Source organism: Solanum tuberosum, unplaced genomic scaffold (assembly GCF_000226075.1).
Source record: "Solanum tuberosum cultivar DM 1-3 516 R44 unplaced genomic scaffold, SolTub_3.0 scf00118, whole genome shotgun sequence".
NCBI lineage: Eukaryota > Viridiplantae > Streptophyta > Magnoliopsida > Solanales > Solanaceae > Solanum > Solanum tuberosum.
The window spans coordinates 968,016-987,401 of record NW_006239043.1 but is presented as its reverse complement, the minus strand read 5'-3'; the positions used below and the strand labels follow the sequence as shown (position 1 = coordinate 987,401).

General features: G+C 34.5%; 2 protein-coding genes and 1 pseudogene across 2 annotated transcripts in view; 2 read left to right on the top strand and 1 right to left on the bottom strand.

Annotated features, from left to right (window-relative positions):
• The window catches only part of LOC102584951 (uncharacterized), a 7,275-nt gene extending 6,019 nt beyond the window's left edge, over positions 1-1,256 (top strand). The window contains exons 9-10 of the mRNA XM_006350151.2: positions 669-734; positions 1,001-1,256. Of these exons, the coding sequence (XP_006350213.1) occupies positions 669-734; positions 1,001-1,045 (111 nt within the window). The 3' untranslated portion in view covers positions 1,046-1,256. The remainder of the gene's footprint in view (positions 1-668; positions 735-1,000) is intronic.
• A 1,153-nt stretch (positions 1,257-2,409) lies between these two features.
• On the top strand, positions 2,410-16,024 carry LOC102584630 (magnesium-chelatase subunit ChlD, chloroplastic). Its single transcript, XM_006350150.2, has 15 exons — positions 2,410-2,769; positions 5,003-5,181; positions 5,736-5,820; positions 5,901-6,217; positions 6,476-6,599; positions 7,331-7,423; positions 7,861-7,956; positions 10,794-10,949; positions 11,122-11,322; positions 11,483-11,638; positions 12,278-12,385; positions 13,166-13,300; positions 14,606-14,764; positions 15,549-15,669; positions 15,762-16,024. Exons 1-15 carry the CDS (start codon positions 2,488-2,490, stop codon positions 15,845-15,847), a joined length of 2,298 nt encoding a protein of 765 aa, XP_006350212.1. The 5' UTR covers positions 2,410-2,487; the 3' UTR covers positions 15,848-16,024.
• Positions 16,025-19,054: 3,030 nt separating this feature from the next.
• The window catches only part of LOC107061130 (serine/threonine-protein kinase Aurora-3-like), a 2,758-nt pseudogene continuing 2,426 nt past the window's right edge, over positions 19,055-19,386 (bottom strand).

Genomic DNA, 19,386 nt, shown 5'->3' with positions numbered 1-19,386 from the left:
TTGGTGGGGGGGGGGGGGTAACAGTGAGTTTCTATTTAACAATTGTACAAAGAAGAGGTAGTCAAAACCACCACTCGCAGAGTAGAACCGATAGTGAGAGGAAAGGTGAAATAATGGTTGTAAAGGATGTTATCCAAAAATGAACAGTGGGAAATAGTTGAAAGCTGTTCTGCAGATAAAGCACCGGAGCCTGATGACGTCACACTTACTTCAACAATGAAGGGTGATGGTATGGGGACAAATTGACAATACAAGCTCCCTGTGAATAAACTCTCTTATGTAACTATAAAGCCCGAATAAGGGTAAAGCAGAAAACATCAAAGGTTACAGACTTGTTGAGTCTAGTAGCAAACATTCATAAGATTATTATTGCTAAGGTTCTCTCGATAGATCAAAGAAGGTACTAGACAAGGCGTCTCAACCTCTATGAAATCGGAACACATTTGTTTAAGGGTAGACGAATCTTAGATAAGGCACATGCTTTATTGAAGAAAGGTGCCATGAAACAAAACGCTTAAGAACAGAAATATGAATTCAACAGTCACAGTTATATTGCACCTGAGTGATTTCGTGTGCAGTCTCCGTTTTTTGACTGTACACTTCTCTCTTAGCTTGATTTTTCCAGTTAGAATATTATGTTACAATGTCTGTGTACTTCCCTTCATCAGGAACTCTTGGAAGACCCGGCCATCATCAGCGCCATAGACGAGGAGACTGAATTTAACGCCTTAGTGGTATGTACATTATACTTTAGTTAACATATACTACTCCCACCGTTTCAAAAAGATTGCCTCTTTCCTTTTTCGGCAACTCTTTAGTTTCACCTTTCTGACATTTTGGTATATTCTACGTTTTTTTAGTTTAAGATCTCACAGTATTCAAAAGTCTGTTACATTCTTAAACTCCGTGCCAAGTCAAAACAGGACAAACATTGAAACAGAGGGGAGTAAACTTTTTTTTTTCAACCACTGAATGTTCTAAATGATATCTCATTTTGCAGGAAGAAGAGGCTGCACTTCTTGAATCATTGTTGGGAGAAAGATGATAATTTTCTGAATTGCTTTAGGTTTTGATATTTTGGATATTCTTTGTTGTACTGTATTTTGATTTGTGTATAGTTAAATTAATCTGTTAAATGGACTATTTTGTCCCTTGATGTACTCAATGGCAAGATGTAGCTTATTAGCTCGATGGGTCCAACTGGACCCAATATTTCGATACAGAATATAAATATATATTCTCCTGCTCATTTGTAATTGCACTTCTTTTTATGCGATAGACAAAAGTAAATCGTCTATTTAGTGGAATAGAAGGTGGAATAACAGTTATGTATATTCACATTATCGAGATTAAAATATTTAATTAGAAAGAATAGATCCTTTTTTAAGTTTTTAAGTAAGTAATTCATGTATTACAATCTCTTTCATTATTAATAAATATTTGCTTATACTCTTCACATAATTAGGGATTGTTTGGTAGTTAGTTTGAAGTGAGTTGTGCAAATTGTTTGGTAGTTAATCTGTAAGTGTGTTGTTCAAATATATTTTAAATTATAAATGAGTAATATTATGCTTGATAATTGATTAGGAAATATGTTATTTATGTATATAAAATTTAATTAGGTGTTTGGTATGCGCTTCAGATATCAACATAACTAATACATATATAACTGATGAGAAAATTTATGTATTAGTTTATTTATGATAGAAGGTGAAACTTTACTACATGATTTACCAACAAGGATTGTGATGGAGTGGTAAGTACTCCTTCATCTTTAACTAAGGGGTCTTGGGTTCGAGCCTCCTTGGGTACGAAGTCACCTTTGTTAGGGAGCGCTATACCCCGCAATGTGGGACTTTCCGACGCGAATTCGAATTTAGTAGGGCTTCAATGTGGGTACCGGACACCGGATGAGAAATTAGGGAGCGCTTTACCCCCAATGTGGGGCTTTTCGGCGCGAATTCGAATTTAGTAGGGCTCCAATGTGGGTGCCGGACACTGGATGGGAAATTAGGGAGCGCTTTACCCCTAATGTGGAACTTTCCGGTGCGAATCCGAATTTAATAGGGCTCCAATGTGGATATCGGACACCAGATGAGAAATCCAAAAGAAAAAGTATTACATGAATTACTAAACTCTACTTAACTAATCATTTAATAAAAATACATAAATATGAGATAAAAGTAATTCGGAAATTAGTTATCCCATATCCCTAGTACCAAACGAGCTCATAGTCTATTCCTCACTTGAACACGTGGCCCATTTATGACCACTCTTCCACCTTCCTTACTCTTAACGGGTCCCCATATTCTATTATTGTACCTCATAACCGTTTCACAACTCGACCCGAACGGGCAAACCCGTTTACCCGAGAAAACAGAAAATCAAACAAAGATAAAACAATAGATAACAGAAACTCAAAAAGTGCTGAAGAACACTCAAAAACTCTTCTTCCGAGCTAAAATTCTTCAAATGCTATAAACAAAAATGGTGTTTTCTTCTTCATTTTGTACTTCAACTGTAACATATACATCACTATCAAGTTCTCAATCTTCAACATTTTTCACATATTTGAAACCATGCCCAATTCTATCTTCAACTTGTTTTCCGAATCGAAAACGGTTGAAATTTCGGTTTAGTATAAATGCTACTGCTACTATTGATTCACCTAATGGAGCTGTTGTTGCTGAAGCAGAAGAACCGGAAAAGAAACCCCAGAATAATTCTTTTGGTAGACAGTATTTTCCTCTAGCTGCTGTTGTTGGACAGGTATAATACACATTTGCTCTGATTTTTATGTTATGGTCCATTGCAAGGTATTGGACTTGAGTTGAGGCGAATCTACGATTTCTAGAACATGAGTGCACTACTAGAAAAAAATTGATCCCTGTTCCACTAGCTAAATAACTCAATATTGGGGAATTTAGTAGCTCAGTTGGTTGACTACTTGCTGAGGGTTCGATTCCCCACATGGTAATCCCCTCCACATTTCCCCTACCGCCAAAAAAAAACTCAATATTCAACAAGTGCACTGTTTAGACTTATATGACACGAGTGCAATATATTATATTATACCAATTTTAGAAAATATATACATAAAATACGTAGTTTTAAAGAGAAACCAAAAGTTCATGTGCCCCATATTTTAGGTTATATAAATTCGCCCCTGTTTAAATGGGGAGAGGATGTGAGGATTATATATAGTTGGGCTCTCCCACCTTAATAACTAGCTTTTGGTGTGTGGTTCTCCTTGAGTTAATATTATTCATAACTACCCACCATCCTTTGTGCCCACTGTGCCATGGATGCTTACGCTGGTATTGCAGTGTTAGCCTGGGGAAAGAGCTACCTATTTGTGGAAGAGTGAAAGATACCTAGTGTCGAGCCATCAAGGTTGATGGATGTGAGCGTGATGGTTTATTATGGTCCATTGCAAGGTATGGGACTTGAGTTCCACATTGGTTAAATGGGGAGCTTATGTAGGGTTTATATAGCCTTGGGCTCTCCCACCCTAATAGCTAGCTTTTAGGGTGTGGTTCTCCCTAGGTTGTATCATTTTAACTGTTTGCTACTTGCTTATATGAATAGATGCAGTGCCTTCGACATGTTAATAGAATAAATTTAGTACAAGATGATTTGAAATGAGCTAAAATGAAGAAGTGGGGATTCATTTAGTGGAACCCTAACTTGTTTGCGACTGAAATGTTTAGTAGTAGTAGTAGTTGTTGTAGAATATTACTTAGACTATCCAAAGATATTGCCGCACCCATGTCGGATCCTCCACTAATGTTGACACGCACCTGTCGACAGATCAAGCAGCGTAGGACTTGTAGTGTATTAGCTACCGGTCCAACAAAATTCGTGAAAAACTTGTAAAATTTCAACAAATATTAAATTTTGAATACATAACTTTTGAAAGTACTATACGTTTAGTGCTAAGAACCTTTTAAGGTTGAAACTATCAAGGTTTAAATCTTGGATCCTCCTTTGGTGTTATATTGTGTAAATACTAAGCAGATGTGAATTCCATAAGCTTCTAATGCTTTGTAGTGACTTCTAGTAGTAATTGTTTATCTATATCTACATTAATCTAGGTTAATGTTGTTAGAAATGTACAAGTATGAGGCTTGGTTTGAATCCATAAAAATATTAATTTGCCTCAAAGAATCTCTCTAAAGGACCAATCCCTTGTTTGTAACTGGTAACCTTCCCAAGACATTTATTTTCTTGATCAAGAACATTCCCAAGACATTCACTTATTTCTTTAACCTTTAAAGATCTAGTTAGTTACCTTTGTCTCAAAAAAAAAGATCTAGTTGGTTTGTTATTTGAGTTTGTCTAAACTTTTCAAATGAAACATGGAATTTTTTTGGGAATTGAACATTCAAGTGACACTGGAGTATTTTTCGTTTTCATAAGTGCGGTAAGAATGTGTATCAATATGAGAAATAATGTGAATCTAGCGAAAATCTGAATTTGTTAAAAGAAAAGTTGTATAGTGTTGGAAGGAAATGGGTCTACAGAGGAACCAATATAGAGGAATCATATAGCTGGCTCAACTAGTTTGGGATCGAGCCATAGTTGGTTGACTGATTAATGAGTTTTTTGGTACTGGCTGGGGGAGATATGACAGAGTTTTTCAGTTTCCTTTGGCAAGGCAAACTAACTGTAGGGTTAAAATGAGGTTTGCATGCAGAACTAGGGAGGAAGCAGTTGAACAAAACAGCTCTGATGCTAAGAACTGAAATTGTCGTGACTATCATCAGCTCTTGACGAAAATTTGCTTTTGTTTAGTTCAGCTTTTATGCCCTCCATATATGTTAAAGACTGTGGAAGGCATACACTTTTTATGGTTTGCACTATGCAATATTCGTTGACTTTGTATTCGGTGCTCTTTTGATGGTTAAATTCATAATTGTTCCCTTGTACAGTTAGAATGCTAATTATAATGGATACTTAGTTTTTCATCAATATGTCTCTTTCTGGGGCCAACTTTATGCAGGATGCTATTAAAACTGCTCTTTTACTTGGGGCCATTGACCGTGAGATAGGAGGAATTGCAATATGTGGGAAGCGTGGAACAGCTAAAACTGTAATGGCACGTGGGTTGCATGCTATTCTGCCACCAATTGAAGTAGTTGTTGGCTCTATGGCAAATGCTGATCCGAACTGTCCCGAAGAGTAAGCTTACTGAATTTTAATTAATTATGCATTGTAGATAGCATTTAAAATTCCATGACATGGAACCTTTGAACGACATTCGAAGTAACAGAGATATTAAAAGAACTTCAAGACATGGCTCTTGAAAGTTCTTTATTACAAATTTGTGTTCATCTAATTCACTCTGTGGTGTTTTCACATATTCTATTAGCTTATATACCAAGCTGCTTTGCTCGCACAAAAGTTGTTGTTTGATTGTTTCTAAAGTAATGTTCTTACATGAAGAGGAGGTGGTGAGTTTGTGTTTTGGAGCAAGATTGCAGTAGCCTTGTGGCTTACATCTATATTCAGACTTAACATTCAAATCCATTTTTTTTATATCATTTAAGTTGTAATCTGCTGTTCAATAGCTGCTATTTCTTGTACCCTAGCTCATATAATGTTTCTCTACACATCACAATTCCTACGGATAAACATCACTTCAGATGTCCAAATTATTTCAAGCTTTTTATGCATAGAAAACCGTCTTTGCTTTTATTTTCTTGGAGAACAGTAAATGTATTACCAGCCTTCAGGTGGGAAGGTGGGCTAGCTGACAGAGTAGAATATGACTCTGATGGCAACATCAAGACCCAGATAGTTAAATCTCCATTTGTTCAGGTAATTTGCACTAAATACTTTTCCAAGGTAGAGATGGTTCTTTTGTCTCTTACATTTTACTACATACATTTGTATTGTAGATTCCTCTTGGTGTCACAGAAGATAGATTGATTGGTTCTGTTGATGTTGAGGAGTCTGTGAAATCTGGAACCACTGTCTTTCAACCGGGCCTCCTTGCAGAAGCTCATCGAGGAGTTCTATATGTTGATGAGATCAATCTATTAGATGAAGGTATAAGTAACCTACTTCTTAATGTATTGACAGAGGGAGTCAATACTGTAGAAAGAGAGGGAATCAGCTTCCGCCATCCATGCAAGCCACTACTAATTGCTACATATAACCCTGAAGAGGGTGCGGTTCGTGAACATCTACTAGACCGTATTGCAATTAATTTAAGGTACAAAATTGTCTTTCATATTACTATGCAAAAACTTTTTAAGTCTATGTTTGGTGAATAATCCAATGGCTAGGTATAAGTATACTTGGAACCTGATTTTTTTAGCTTTTGCCATTTGGTTTCAACCTCATGAATCCCTATTTCTGGTTTCTGGCAAATTCTAAGGTGCATTTGATCCTTGTGCTTCTTTTCCTATTTCACCTGCCGTTAGAGGTTCAGTTGTCTTCTTCAATTAATAATCATAGAATCCTACTGCAGTGCAGATCTTCCAATGAGTTTTGAAGACCGTGTTGCAGCTGTAGACATAGCAACACGTTTTCAGGAGTGTAGCAATGAAGTTTTTAAAATGGTGGATGAAGAAACAGACAATGGAAAAACACAGGTATTATATGGTGAAAAGAAAGCATGTACTCTAGGTCATTGACCATTAAGTGGCTTCGGAAGATTATGATACATAAATGCTGCTAGAACAGAGCACCATTTCCTGCTATGCTTGTCTTTGTCACTGATCCTTATCCACCTGAACAAATTCCTCTGTCTTCCCCTACTAACTCTCATTTGTTTTGTGCATGAAACCTGGTGACAGACCTAGCCTAACCTAAAGATGTTTTATAGCAAACTTTTTGGTACATCCTTCTGTCGTAACAAGAACTCTCTCCTGTTGAATTTTATAGTCCACTGTTATATTCTTGACCTCCTCCTTGGAGATGAGCCACCCAGCCCCAATCCCAGGATATGAAAAAACTTTCTTTTAAACAAATGTCTCACTCTATCCTGATATACTATCCTTCTACTCCATTTTGTTAGTCTTACCACTTGGAATACCTCTTTCCATTTTCAGAAACCAATGCTAGCTTGCTGCAATTTATGCAAGCATCTAATTGATGACAAGTTTTCAAAAAATTGATTACTCTGTATTCAATACATTATGCTTTATTGAGGGAATTATTTCATTACACTCTCTAACCTTTAGGGTAGAACAGTTTAATAAGAGTTCAGAAAACTTCCATTACCTACCATTTTGCTTAATTGATGAATTAATATTATTTCTCACATGCTTTTCTTATTTTATCTTTCCCTGTGTCAACCAATGGTCTGATAGCTCTTCTACAGATTATTTTGGCAAGGGAGTATTTGAAGGATGTCACAATCAGTAGAGATCAACTAAAATACCTGGTCATGGAAGCCATCCGTGGTGGCTGTCAGGTATTTAATATTGAAATTCTCCTCAATTGCCGTTGAAGTGCTCTACGCTGAACCTTAAGTCTTGGGAATAACTTTCTTTAGATCAAAGTAATCTGTTGTACACAGAAAGACTTCTATTATTGACATCTTAGTTGAGAGGGTTCTCCAAAGTCCTAGAAGAATAGAGCATAAAATGTAATATTAAAGAAAAACTATAGTATGCAACGAATTTGAGTTTTTCATGTAGAAGTCTTACAGGGGCAACCTGATCCTGATTCACACTATCTCAAGACTGACTAAAGATGCCACCTTATATTTGACAATGACTTTATTGACTTGAAGTCAGAAAAGAATATGATAGGGCTATTTCATTTAAAATTGCTGCTTCTTCAATGTTTCTTTATGTCACTTCTAACATACATACAAACTTATTCAATTATCCATTATTTGAATACCAGGGGCACCGAGCTGAACTATATGCTGCTCGTGTAGCCAAATGCTTAGCTGCCATCGATGGACGTGAGAGAGTAAATGTTGATGACCTGAAAAAATCTGTAAGTATTTGCTGGTTTTGTGTTTCCTTAACCGTATTCTCAAACTGTTAGATAAATAAACAATCAGTGTTATCAAAAGCAAAAAGCGCAAAAAAACCTCTTAAGGTTCGTTGGGGCTTTAAGCGCAAATAAAGCGTGGGCGTTATGAGAAAAAGCATAAAGGGAGAAAAAATACAAATATATTTAGGTTTTGATTCAAGACTAATAATTTAAGCATGAAAGACAAATATATGAACAAAGAAATTGAAAAAAAATACAATAAAGTGAAATATCAATTGTTAAGTGTCGCTTCTTCCGAAGAGGCTGGCAAGGAAAAATATGCTTTAGAACCTTGATGACGATATTGATGTGCACATTAAGCGAGGCGAAGCACTCAACACGTTTTGAGCCTCGCTTCAAGGCTTAAATGCGCATCTGGCAACACTGTTAAACAATAACTATTAATTATTTTATTCATCGGATGCAGTATCATGGTACAGTATTGTTTTGTTCAATTCTTTGTGGTCTGAATTGTGATATTGTATATCTGGCTTTGCACACTACCTTGGCAAAAACTTCGCACAGACATGCTTGTTCAGTTCTCTGTCTGTCTCTTGGTATTTCTTGTTCTTAAATCAATACTATTTGGAGAATACAACATAATGTTTATTAGCTACTTGAGGCATAATTATTAATTAATTTTCTTTTTGACATTAAGAAAAGAGTAGCAGTTAACCTTTTTGATTTCTCTCTTCTGGATATCTTGGTTTTAGTTATTTTGATTTTGAAGGCTTCAGTTGATATTACTCTCTGATGCATAAATTATGCATATCCTTATTTTCAAGAGTAGGGCCCTTATTGTTGCTGTACTATTTAGTCGATGGGGCTCATAGCATTGATTCTGGTAGAGACACAAAATTCCTTTGGAAAAAGAAGTTCCTTGCTGCATTTAAATTTCTGCATGTAAAATTATGGGGAAGTTAGTAACATGAGTTTCCTTGAGTTCACTATGACCTTCTTAGTTCTGATAGGGTTCAAAGAATAAAGCTCTGTGCTACGTTCAAATTTCTTCATCAACAGTGCAGGCTTTAATATGATGTGTTTTCAGTATACTAGTTTTTTGACACGTGCGTTGCACGTGATTACCAATTTAAAAAATATATGTCATAGTAAATAGTATTGCTTATTTAAGCGAAGATTTGAATAATAAGCTTAGCAAAAAATAATATTGCAAATTCTTTTGTGAATGTTCAACGTGGATCGTCATATATATCTCTTATTCACGCAAATCTATGAAGATGGTCAATGAAAAAATTAATTAGTTAAATGCAATAACATATACATTTATTTCAATTTGATGAGGTTCAATTATGTAATTAGTCTTAGGAATATACCCTCTTAGGATAGAACGACTTACCTTATCAGAATAGTGGTACCTCATATTCCGCTAAACTTCGAACTCACTCAACGACAATAAATCACACAAAAAAATTTAAAATGCAAGAAGAAGAGTAGAAGATTAAAAGGTTTGTGGTTGAAAAATGAGAGAAAGCCCCTCTATTTATAGTCAACAAAGGGTAGTATGAACAAATGTTTTTTGGACCTTATATGAAAAGTTATGACCTTTTCGAGAACTCACAACCCTTTGGAAAAGTCAGAGAAAAGGCCCAAAATAGTCCCTCATCTTTGGGTTAAGATTCAAAGTCATCCTTGAGTTTTCACATGGAACATTAATAGTCCCTCATGTTTGCAATATTGGTGCACTTTTGGTCCTCCTTCAAAATTTTGCCTATTTTTTAACATTGATTTTATTCATAATTTATGTATGGAAAGTTTTAATCGTCATTTTATATATTTAGTAGAAATAATAACTCCATGTGAGAGATTGTGAGAAGAAAAACACCTTATTTTGTTTAGTAGAAATTGTATTGCAGGTAAAGTCGAGAGGTTCATCACGATGATTTCACGTACAATAGTACAAATTTTTCTTTTCTTGCAATGTCATATGTTAAAATGTTCTTAGTTTAGCTGCAGTAATATTTATACTGAACAAAACAAGGTATTCTTCTTTTCACCTTCTCTCACATAGAGTTATTATTTCTACTAAATATATAAAAATAGGCAAAAGTTTAGGGGAGGACCAAAAGTGCACCAATATTGCAAACGTGAGGGACTATTAGTGCTCCATGTGAAATCTCAAGGATGACTTTGAGTCTTAACCCAAAGATGAGGGATTATTTTGGGCCTTCTCTCGAAAAGTCACAACTCTTTGGAAAAATTACAACTTATTGAAAAAGTCACAACTCTTTGGAAAAGTCACAACTCATCGAAAAATCACAACCCTTCGAAAAAAGTCACAACTTATCGAAAAAGTCACAACCTAAGTTAGGGATATTATAGTAATTTAACATTCAAGTTAGGAGTTCATTCTTTTAATGTAATATAGATAGATAGATAGATATAGATGGAAAGGAGTTGGATTGTTGTAATAATTTTTTTTGTTACTTGACTTATTTAATAACCTCGTGTCATCTGGGACCACCGGTGTTAAATACCAGATTGGATGAGACCCTCTCCCTTGCATTAATTAGTTGTGGAGTTAAGGTAGCTGAATGGACGAATAGTGGAACCAGTGTTCTAAAATGTTTCTTGGCTGAAGATTGCTATTGATAATATGCATCCCATCTCATTTCAATTTGTAAACTGATTTTTCTTACCCTCAGGCAGCTTTGCTTCCACGTCATGCTTCTCAGTAACGTTGCATCTGTTAGTCTGTTTTTTTGGCTTTGCTCATCAATCCAGAAGACTTTTTCCTTGGCAAGCGATTCAGCATTTTTCTAATAAATCCATTCATGTAGGTAGAGCTGGTCATCCTTCCACGTTCAAGTATAATGGAAAACCCACCGGACCAGCAAAACCAGCCGCCACCTCCTCCCCCTCCCCCTCCCCAAAATCAAGATTCTTCAGAAGAGCAGAACGACGAAGAAGAAAAAGAAGAAGAAGAAGATCAAGAGGTTTGTTGAGAAGAAATGTTTTTCTCTTGCTCTCTCTCTCTTTTGGGGAGGGGTTGAAGGTGGGGATTCATTACTTACGTGCTCCTATCTGCTCCAACCAACAAGATGCTGGGAGGGGAGGGAAGGGGGATGATTGATCTCGTTGACCAGATATTTTTTAATTTGTTAACAGGATGAGAAAGATGAGGAAAACGAGCAGCAACAGGATCAAGTACCTGATGAGTTTATTTTCGATGCGGAAGGTGGTTTAGTGGATGAAAAGCTTCTCTTCTTTGCACAACAAGCACAAAGGCGCAAAGGAAAAGCTGGACGAGCAAAGAATGTCATCTTCTCTGAAGATAGAGGTCGATATATAAAGCCAATGCTTCCAAAGGTTACTGTTTCTTTTCCCTTTATTATTCCATTAGTCTCATTAGGTTATTGATTTCCCTTGAAGAATTGATCAAATCAATGGTTACAGTAAACAACAAATGATTTATCATTTAGCAAACTAGTGTTTAATTATCTCTTCTAACAAGGATGTACCTAGACAGGGTCCAGTGAAGAGATTGGCAGTTGATGCAACTCTAAGAGCTGCTGCGCCATATCAGAAGTTACGAAGAGCAAAGGATGTCCAAAAAACTCGGAAGGTTTATGTAGAAAAAACTGACATGAGAGCCAAAAGAATGGCACGCAAAGCAGGAGCTCTGGTAAAGTTAATTTTCTTTTTTCTTGATTACCTCCTTGAAGTCTTCATCTGTTCTTTTGAAGCTATGTTCTTGTTAAGGTACTTATATGTTAACGTTCCTTATAATTTCTTTATAATTCTTATTATTCCTCAATGCACATAACTAAGTCTTTCATCTGATATCATGAAAAAGAAGCAAGAGATTGGCATGATGGAACATATACTAACTTCGCACTTGATATTGTTCATTGAAACTTGCAGATCTTGATAACTTCAATCACAATATGGATAGAAGCTTCTATTCAAATTGGCTCCTTAAATTTGCCTATGCTATCCTAATTGATATCTGAAGTTTACTATTTGATATGAAATTTGTGGTAGATGAGAAAATGTACATTGAGAATCATGGTTATGACTTTGATATTGTTCATTCAAACTTGCAGATCTTGAAAACTTTAATCACAGTGTGGATAGAAGCTTCTATTCTAACTAGACTACTTAAAGCTAGCCTTTGTTACCTTAGCTGTTATATAAATCTCAATATTTGATAGCAGTGGTTAATGAGCAACTGGTTTATGATATTTGAGATGTCTACTGAAGGACGTAACCAAGTAGACAAAGTATTGACTAAATCCTACTCTCGATGATTTGTGTCTTTCAGGTGATATTCGTAGTTGACGCTAGTGGGAGTATGGCATTGAATAGAATGCAGAATGCCAAAGGAGCAGCACTTAAGCTACTTGCAGAGAGTTATACAAGCAGAGATCAGGTCAACTTTCAATCCTAATAGTACTGTATACTGTTAACACTGAATGTGATATTTGCCCCAAATTTTACTACTGTCATATTCCTTTATAAAATTGTCTCTCTGTCCACCGGCAGCAAAATATATTTTGCTTCGGTATATGTTAAATTGTTAACTTAGACTCGGGATCTAACATAGTAATCTTTTTAATCATTGAGGATGAAAGGAAAGAAATAGAGAAAACTAACATACATTTAAGTGAGTGGGGAACAAAGAGAGGAGAGAGAATCTTAGTTGGATCATGGACGGAAAAATTAGTTAAGCATTTCTTTATAACTTCATAACAGGTATGGCCCTGAATAATTTAGTCAGTAGATATGTCCTTGGTGTTCTATTTCACTTGCAAATCAAAAGAGTAAAGGAATGTTACTTAAGACGGAAAACAACTAGTGATTGATCTGAAACAGACAGCTTGTAAAAGGTTATAGTACTAAAGTAAATCTCATGTTCTTTCCATGTAGTGATTTTTTCATATGTGCACTTGCTGCATACACTTGAAGAGGTTGCTTTTGTTCTCTAAACAAAGTAAAAATTCCTTTAGTCATCTACTTATCAGCCATTCTCCTTTTTAGATTCTTTGTGACTACAGTCCATTGATTTAATCCTTTTCTCAATCTCTTTCTTTTCCTTATTGGTTAATTTCTAGCTGAGCCTGATGGTATCCATGAGCTTGTCTCCTCGGCATAGATTATTTGGGGAGACCAAAGGAAATTTCTTATTATGTTAATGATAAACTCTATACAGGTCTGTATCATTCCCTTCCGAGGAGATGCTGCTGAAGTTTTGTTGCCACCTTCTAGGTCAATATCGATGGCAAGAAATCGTCTTGAAAAACTTCCCTGTGGTGGGGGTTCACCCCTTGCTCATGGGCTTACAACGGTATGTGAATTGGATCAGTTTCTATTGCTGCGGATGATATCAGATTTTCTCTTCAATTTTATTTTGCGTGGTGAATGTGTGATTGTAATTTCTTTGGTTTATACAAACATAACACACACATGTTTATTTCCATTATTTAGAAGAATTGGCCCCATTCAGATGATCTTGGCTGACTAGACAAACAGTACACTTGAAGTAAAATTTGAAAACTTAAGAAGATAATTACTTTTAGAATTGGATTAATATCCCTTGTAATTTCTCACATGACAACCTTCCCTCTAGGTTCTATAATTTTGCTAGTCTTGGTAGTAATGACTACCCTACTTCCACCCCACCACATGTAAAACGATTAGTACACAGAGTAAAAATTGAACATGCAAAGATATCTTAGAAATTAGAATCTTGGTCTAGTTCACTTTAGATGAACAGTTATTCAGTCACATTAGTTGTCTAATTTTAGTTTCTCTTATATAGAAAATTTTGAAGTACTTCTACCTTCAATTGACTTCAAATGTAAACAAGAAATGCTTCTCTTGCCAATGCTATGAGGACAGTGTCCTAGGAGTAATTAGTTATGGAAACATCTTTTTCAAATTTGGTCTTGTCGCCTCTCTACATAAGCTCTCAAACCTTTCTATATTCTAAAAGTAACAAACTTTCTATATAATAATCAGTGTTCTGAATAGTCAATTATAATTTTATTCTGGAGAAATGAGAATGTATTCCCTGTTTTATTTAAGTTCTGTAAATAATATATGGTATCATGTGTTCTCTTTGTTGCTTGAAGTTTTTCATCCATGAACTTTTTTCTAGACTTAAGTTATTATTCTGGACTTAGATATTGAGGACTAAGAATTAGCTAACATATTGGTCAAATGAAATCCTACATACCAAGTTCTTATTGAAAATCTTGATTTTTTTGTTGCTAATACAGTAAAACCTCATAAATAATGTTTAATAACTGATAGCCTTTCCCTCTCTTGGGACTGTCAATTCTAGAGAATCAATTTTGTATGTTGTGGAAAGTAACTCATATAACAGACTGCACAAGGCTTCCCAATTGCTAGGTGTATCAAGGCGTCAACATACATAGCCTCGTCCTTGGCCGGCAAAACACTCTTTTAAAACATGGTTACGTGACCTACAGGTCAAAACAATCAACTTTACTTGCTTACACAGAGGGTCACATTCTTGCATTCTACCTTTTGTTTCTAACTAACATCAAGATTGCTGCAGCTTTGGGTAAAGGAATTTTCTAATTTTGATGATTTCTGTTATATGATAGCTTTAGCTAACTTTTTTCAGGCAGTTAGAGTTGGGATGAATGCAGAAAAGAGTGGTGATGTTGGACGTATCATGATTGTTGCAATTACAGATGGTAGAGCTAACATATCTCTTAAAAGATCCAATGATCCTGAAGCTGAAGCTTCCGATGTACCCAGGCCTTCTGCTCAAGAGCTGAAGGTAAATAACCAAATTGACATTCTTTAAATTCCTTGGTACCCTACTTGAAATACAATTGCTTATTTTGACTTGAAATTAGAAAAGCCTACTTCAAGTTACACCTATGCCTCAGAGTTCCCACACAACATAAATGACTTCTCTTGGTTCTAAATGCTACATGACTTGCCTAGTGTTTATGTCAAAGTGACGTGCTGGCAAAAACAGATCGCCTTGGCTATAGTGTCTTCTTACATACTTGAATTTTCAAGTTAATGAACTAAGAACTGTTTCCTCCAAATTTATATTAAATGGACATTCATTAAAGCATTACTGGCGTCAACTATTTCACCTTGAAGGCACAATTGAGCTAATTTTAGGTTTTGAAGCAGAAAAAAGATGTACTTGAGTTTGAGATTTCTATGAGCCTCTAAACCAAGTGGTCAAATGTAAGGTTAAAGGACATAAGGTTTAAGCTTTGATTAGTTCAACCTTTATGATACTCATCACTGAACTCACTGCGTTTTTAGTATTATGTGTTTAGAATTTAATATTTGTTAAAAGTTTAGTGATTTTTCACATATACATCGATGCTTTGTAATATCACATGGCCAGTGGGGATTTCATATAACTGACCCCATCCAACTTGTTTGGGACTGAAGCGTAGTTGTACATTGATGCTTTGTAATATGTTGGGTTCAGTTGAACCCATTGAACATATGCTACATCCGTCTTTCTTTATGTAGAACAGATCATTACGCTTTCTCTATCATCATATTTTTGAAGGTTCATTGCTATGTTTTTGTAGGACGAAATTCTTGAGGTGGCTGGTAAAATATACAAAGCAGGAATGTCTCTCCTCGTCATAGATACAGAAAATAAGTTTGTTTCTACAGGTTTTGCCAAAGAAATCGCGAGAGTAGCTCAAGGTTTGTCGTCTACTAGTTTTGGTTCATGTAATTCTTCAAAATGCTAGTACTATATCTCTGACAAATTGTCTTCTAAATTGTTGATTCCCCAGGGAAGTACTATTATTTGCCAAATGCTTCAGATGCTGTGATTTCTGCAGCAACAAAAGATGCATTATCAACATTAAAGGAATCTTGACTTGAAACTTGATCAAATATAATTGTAAATGTTGTTTTTGATAATAGAGTATTGAGAGGATTTATAAGCATACTTGAAAATTCTCATCTTCTTTTTGTACTAATAGAACTTTTTTATTTCAAATGTGAAATCAGGATAATGAAGATTCTTTTTTTGGGCATCAATTTTGGTTTCAAAGGAACAACTTGTCACTATTTTTTTAGGTGGCCACCACCACTTTAGGTGTCTAATTGACAAATGTACTGGTCAATATAATCTCGTATATTCACATATTCTCTACAAGAATTCTGTTTTATCATCAAAAAGGTATTGTGTCAACTTTAAGGGACCATCTTGGTATATGACCAAAATAAAAACCCTAAATCCTTGGAAAGAATCTAATGAATAACTATGTTACTTTTGCATTTTAATTTGTAGTAGTTAACTTTATCTTACATTCAAGATTTACAAATTCCTATTGTTTTACTTTGAATAATTTGTACATCCATTTTTACGAAGGCTACCTCAAACGATGTTGTTTAAAGGTAGCATTTTGAAAAGGGGTAAAATAGTAAAAGAATGAACAAAATCCTCTCATTGTATCAAGTACAACCAATTGTGAATCTAGGATTTTTTCAAGAAACACAAGGTTGAAAATATAAAAAAAAATAATTAAAAATAATAATATATATATAGCGAAATTTTTTTATGACAAATGTCCAATTGATCATTTTTCACATTAAGTGGCTACGCCACTGAGTGCGACCAGATCCATCCTATCAAAATGTTCATGATATTCATTATCAATCTTGATTTGTATTTACTTATGGGGAATCGTATGTACATGATTAATTAAGGGTCTCGAAAAGAAGAACAGAGGGTCATTGAACAATTCATTTTCCTTTATGTCTTTCGTTATTTACATAAGTTTAAATAAGAACATGAGATCATTACCAACTTGATGTACATTTTTTTGTAAATGTGATATTTTGAGGCTCATTATTAACTTACATCTTACTAATTAAATCATAAAAAAGTATAAATGAGTAGTTGACGGGGAAAATTTTCTAAAAAGTAAGGGTAAAAGGATATGCTATGGTTGAAATGAAAATGACAAGAATGATTTATTAAAATATCAATCTCCTCTTTATAATTAGTTGCTAGCTTTCAAGAAATACAAATTGATTTATAACAATCATTTAAACTATCTATTTCTGAATGAGGCCTTCACCAATTTTTGCCATTAATACTAGATCAAACTGTTTTCTACTCCTATCTAACATTTCAGGCGTTGTTTTACTACCAAGTGCATTCTGACAGTCACTCACAAGTCTGGGACACTTAAAAAGTGAATTTTCCAAGCCATTATAATCCTTTTTAGCTAATGCTTGAATAGAATCTTGGAGTAAACTTGTCAACAATTCATAGCTTGTTACACAAATGGCATACAAATCTTGGGTCACTTTGTCTTTTGCTTCTGCTTTAGCTTTTTGTACGAAGGCATGATTGTCGTTAGCATTTTGTAACGATTGACTAAGAGAAGCCTGCGTTATTTCATCAGGGACATATGGATGAGTAGGTAAAATTTGTTTGAAAGTGCTTAAGCAAAATTGAAGATCTTGTACTTGTTTACATATACTTTCTATTAGTGCTTCGTCTGCACGAAGGTCACACAAAGAGGTTTGAAAATTGAAAATATTTGAAACAAGTACTAAAAGAAAAAGGTATGGAGTAAAAAAAGAGGCCATTTTAATTTCTTGAATAATTGTTGCTTTGATATTTGAAGTGAATGAAAGTGAATATATATATATAGAGAGAAAAGGGATGCAATCTACATGTGGATCATATTTATGTCAAGTAAAATAAATTAATATCTAGTAAATACTAACTTCTTTTACTAAATTTTTCTTTGACTAAGAGCAGGTTTGGATTGACTTAAAAAAATAGTTTTTAAGTCAAAAATAAAAAGTCAAACTTAAATGACTTTTAAATCAAAAAATAAAAAGTAGGGGGAGACCTACTTTTGTTTTTTTGACTTATTTTAAGTCATTTTTGACCTTGTCAAACACTTCCTCACTTATTTTAAGTTATTTTTTATATTTGTCAAACGCTTAAGTCAAAAACTGAATTAAAAATAGGTTTGACCAACTTTTAAGCCAATTTAAACACCCTCTAAATTTGTTAATTATAATGCTTTGACTAAATTTGTCAAAACATTATAATAACAAATTTATTTCAAGATTTCTTTCCAAACATATTTTTATCTTAGGCATATTCCCTCAATTCTATTTTATTTAGCTTTTATAAAAAAATAATTATTTGTTCATTTCAGCAAATCAAAAGAAGTTTTTTTTTCCCTAATATTATCACTAAATAACAATATGAAGTAATAGTAGTCAAACCTAGAGTTGAACCAAGTAAAATGAAACCGTGAGAGTATAATCTAACATGTAGAATACATCTACACAAGTATGTTGTTTTTGCCGCACATACAAGGTTGCCAAAGATGTTAAATTGATGTTAATTTAGAACATGTTCACCAACAAGGGTTGTGGTGGGAAAGATAGGATCCTACAACCCTTAATCAAAGGTCTCGACCTCGAGTCCAAGTATGGAAAAACTCATGTTAGGGCATGTTTCCCCCCTTAAATGGGCCTTACACAGCATGTTCCGAGTTTCATGTTTTGTGTCATATTAACACTCATATCTAATAATGAGTACATATATTACATAAACAATTCAGTTTATGTGTCTGAATGAACTTTTTGACAAGTTTAGGAGATTTTCTACACCTTCAACCTATATTAATTGTTTATTTTCTTTTTGTGCTTGTAATTGATAGGCCATATCAGTTTGATGTATCCTTTTACTTTGGTTTCAAAGTTAATTAGAACATCAAGTAAAATTATTTATATAAATGACACATAAATATTCATATGAAACTATATCAATGTCGCACCAACAATGGTTCACACTCCATTGATACAAACTATTGAAATCAAGATAACATCTCATATTATGTAATAGGAAAAAGACTTGAAACAACAAATATTGAGTGACTTTTAATATGTATCTATAAAATGTAACTTTTAACTTATATATACATGTATTATACAAAGGATGTTCAACTAACAACCCTTACGTCTATGTAGTTGCTCATGTATTGTGTAACTATTGCATGTTGTTTTTTCTTCTTACAGAGCTACACATAGAAAATTACTAATCAATATACCTAACTAATGAGATTCTTAGCTTCAGTAGATACATCAAGTGTTGAATGGAAGCTGAGGTCTACCTTCATAATTCTATAATACTGAGTTAGTATTATATCTTGATTTTTCAAGTAACAGTTACACGATGAAAAGAAACAGAGGAATTGTTACCTTCTGAATGTGTTGGCCTGTCTCTCGACCTCAAATGGAGGCACACCATATAAAAACTCATAGCAAATGATTCCTAGGGTCCAATTATCAACTGCATAATCATGAGCTTTGTTCTCCATCATTATTTTTTTTTTTTTTTTATGACAAGGGAAACCCGCAGCAGCCGCTACCCTTTGG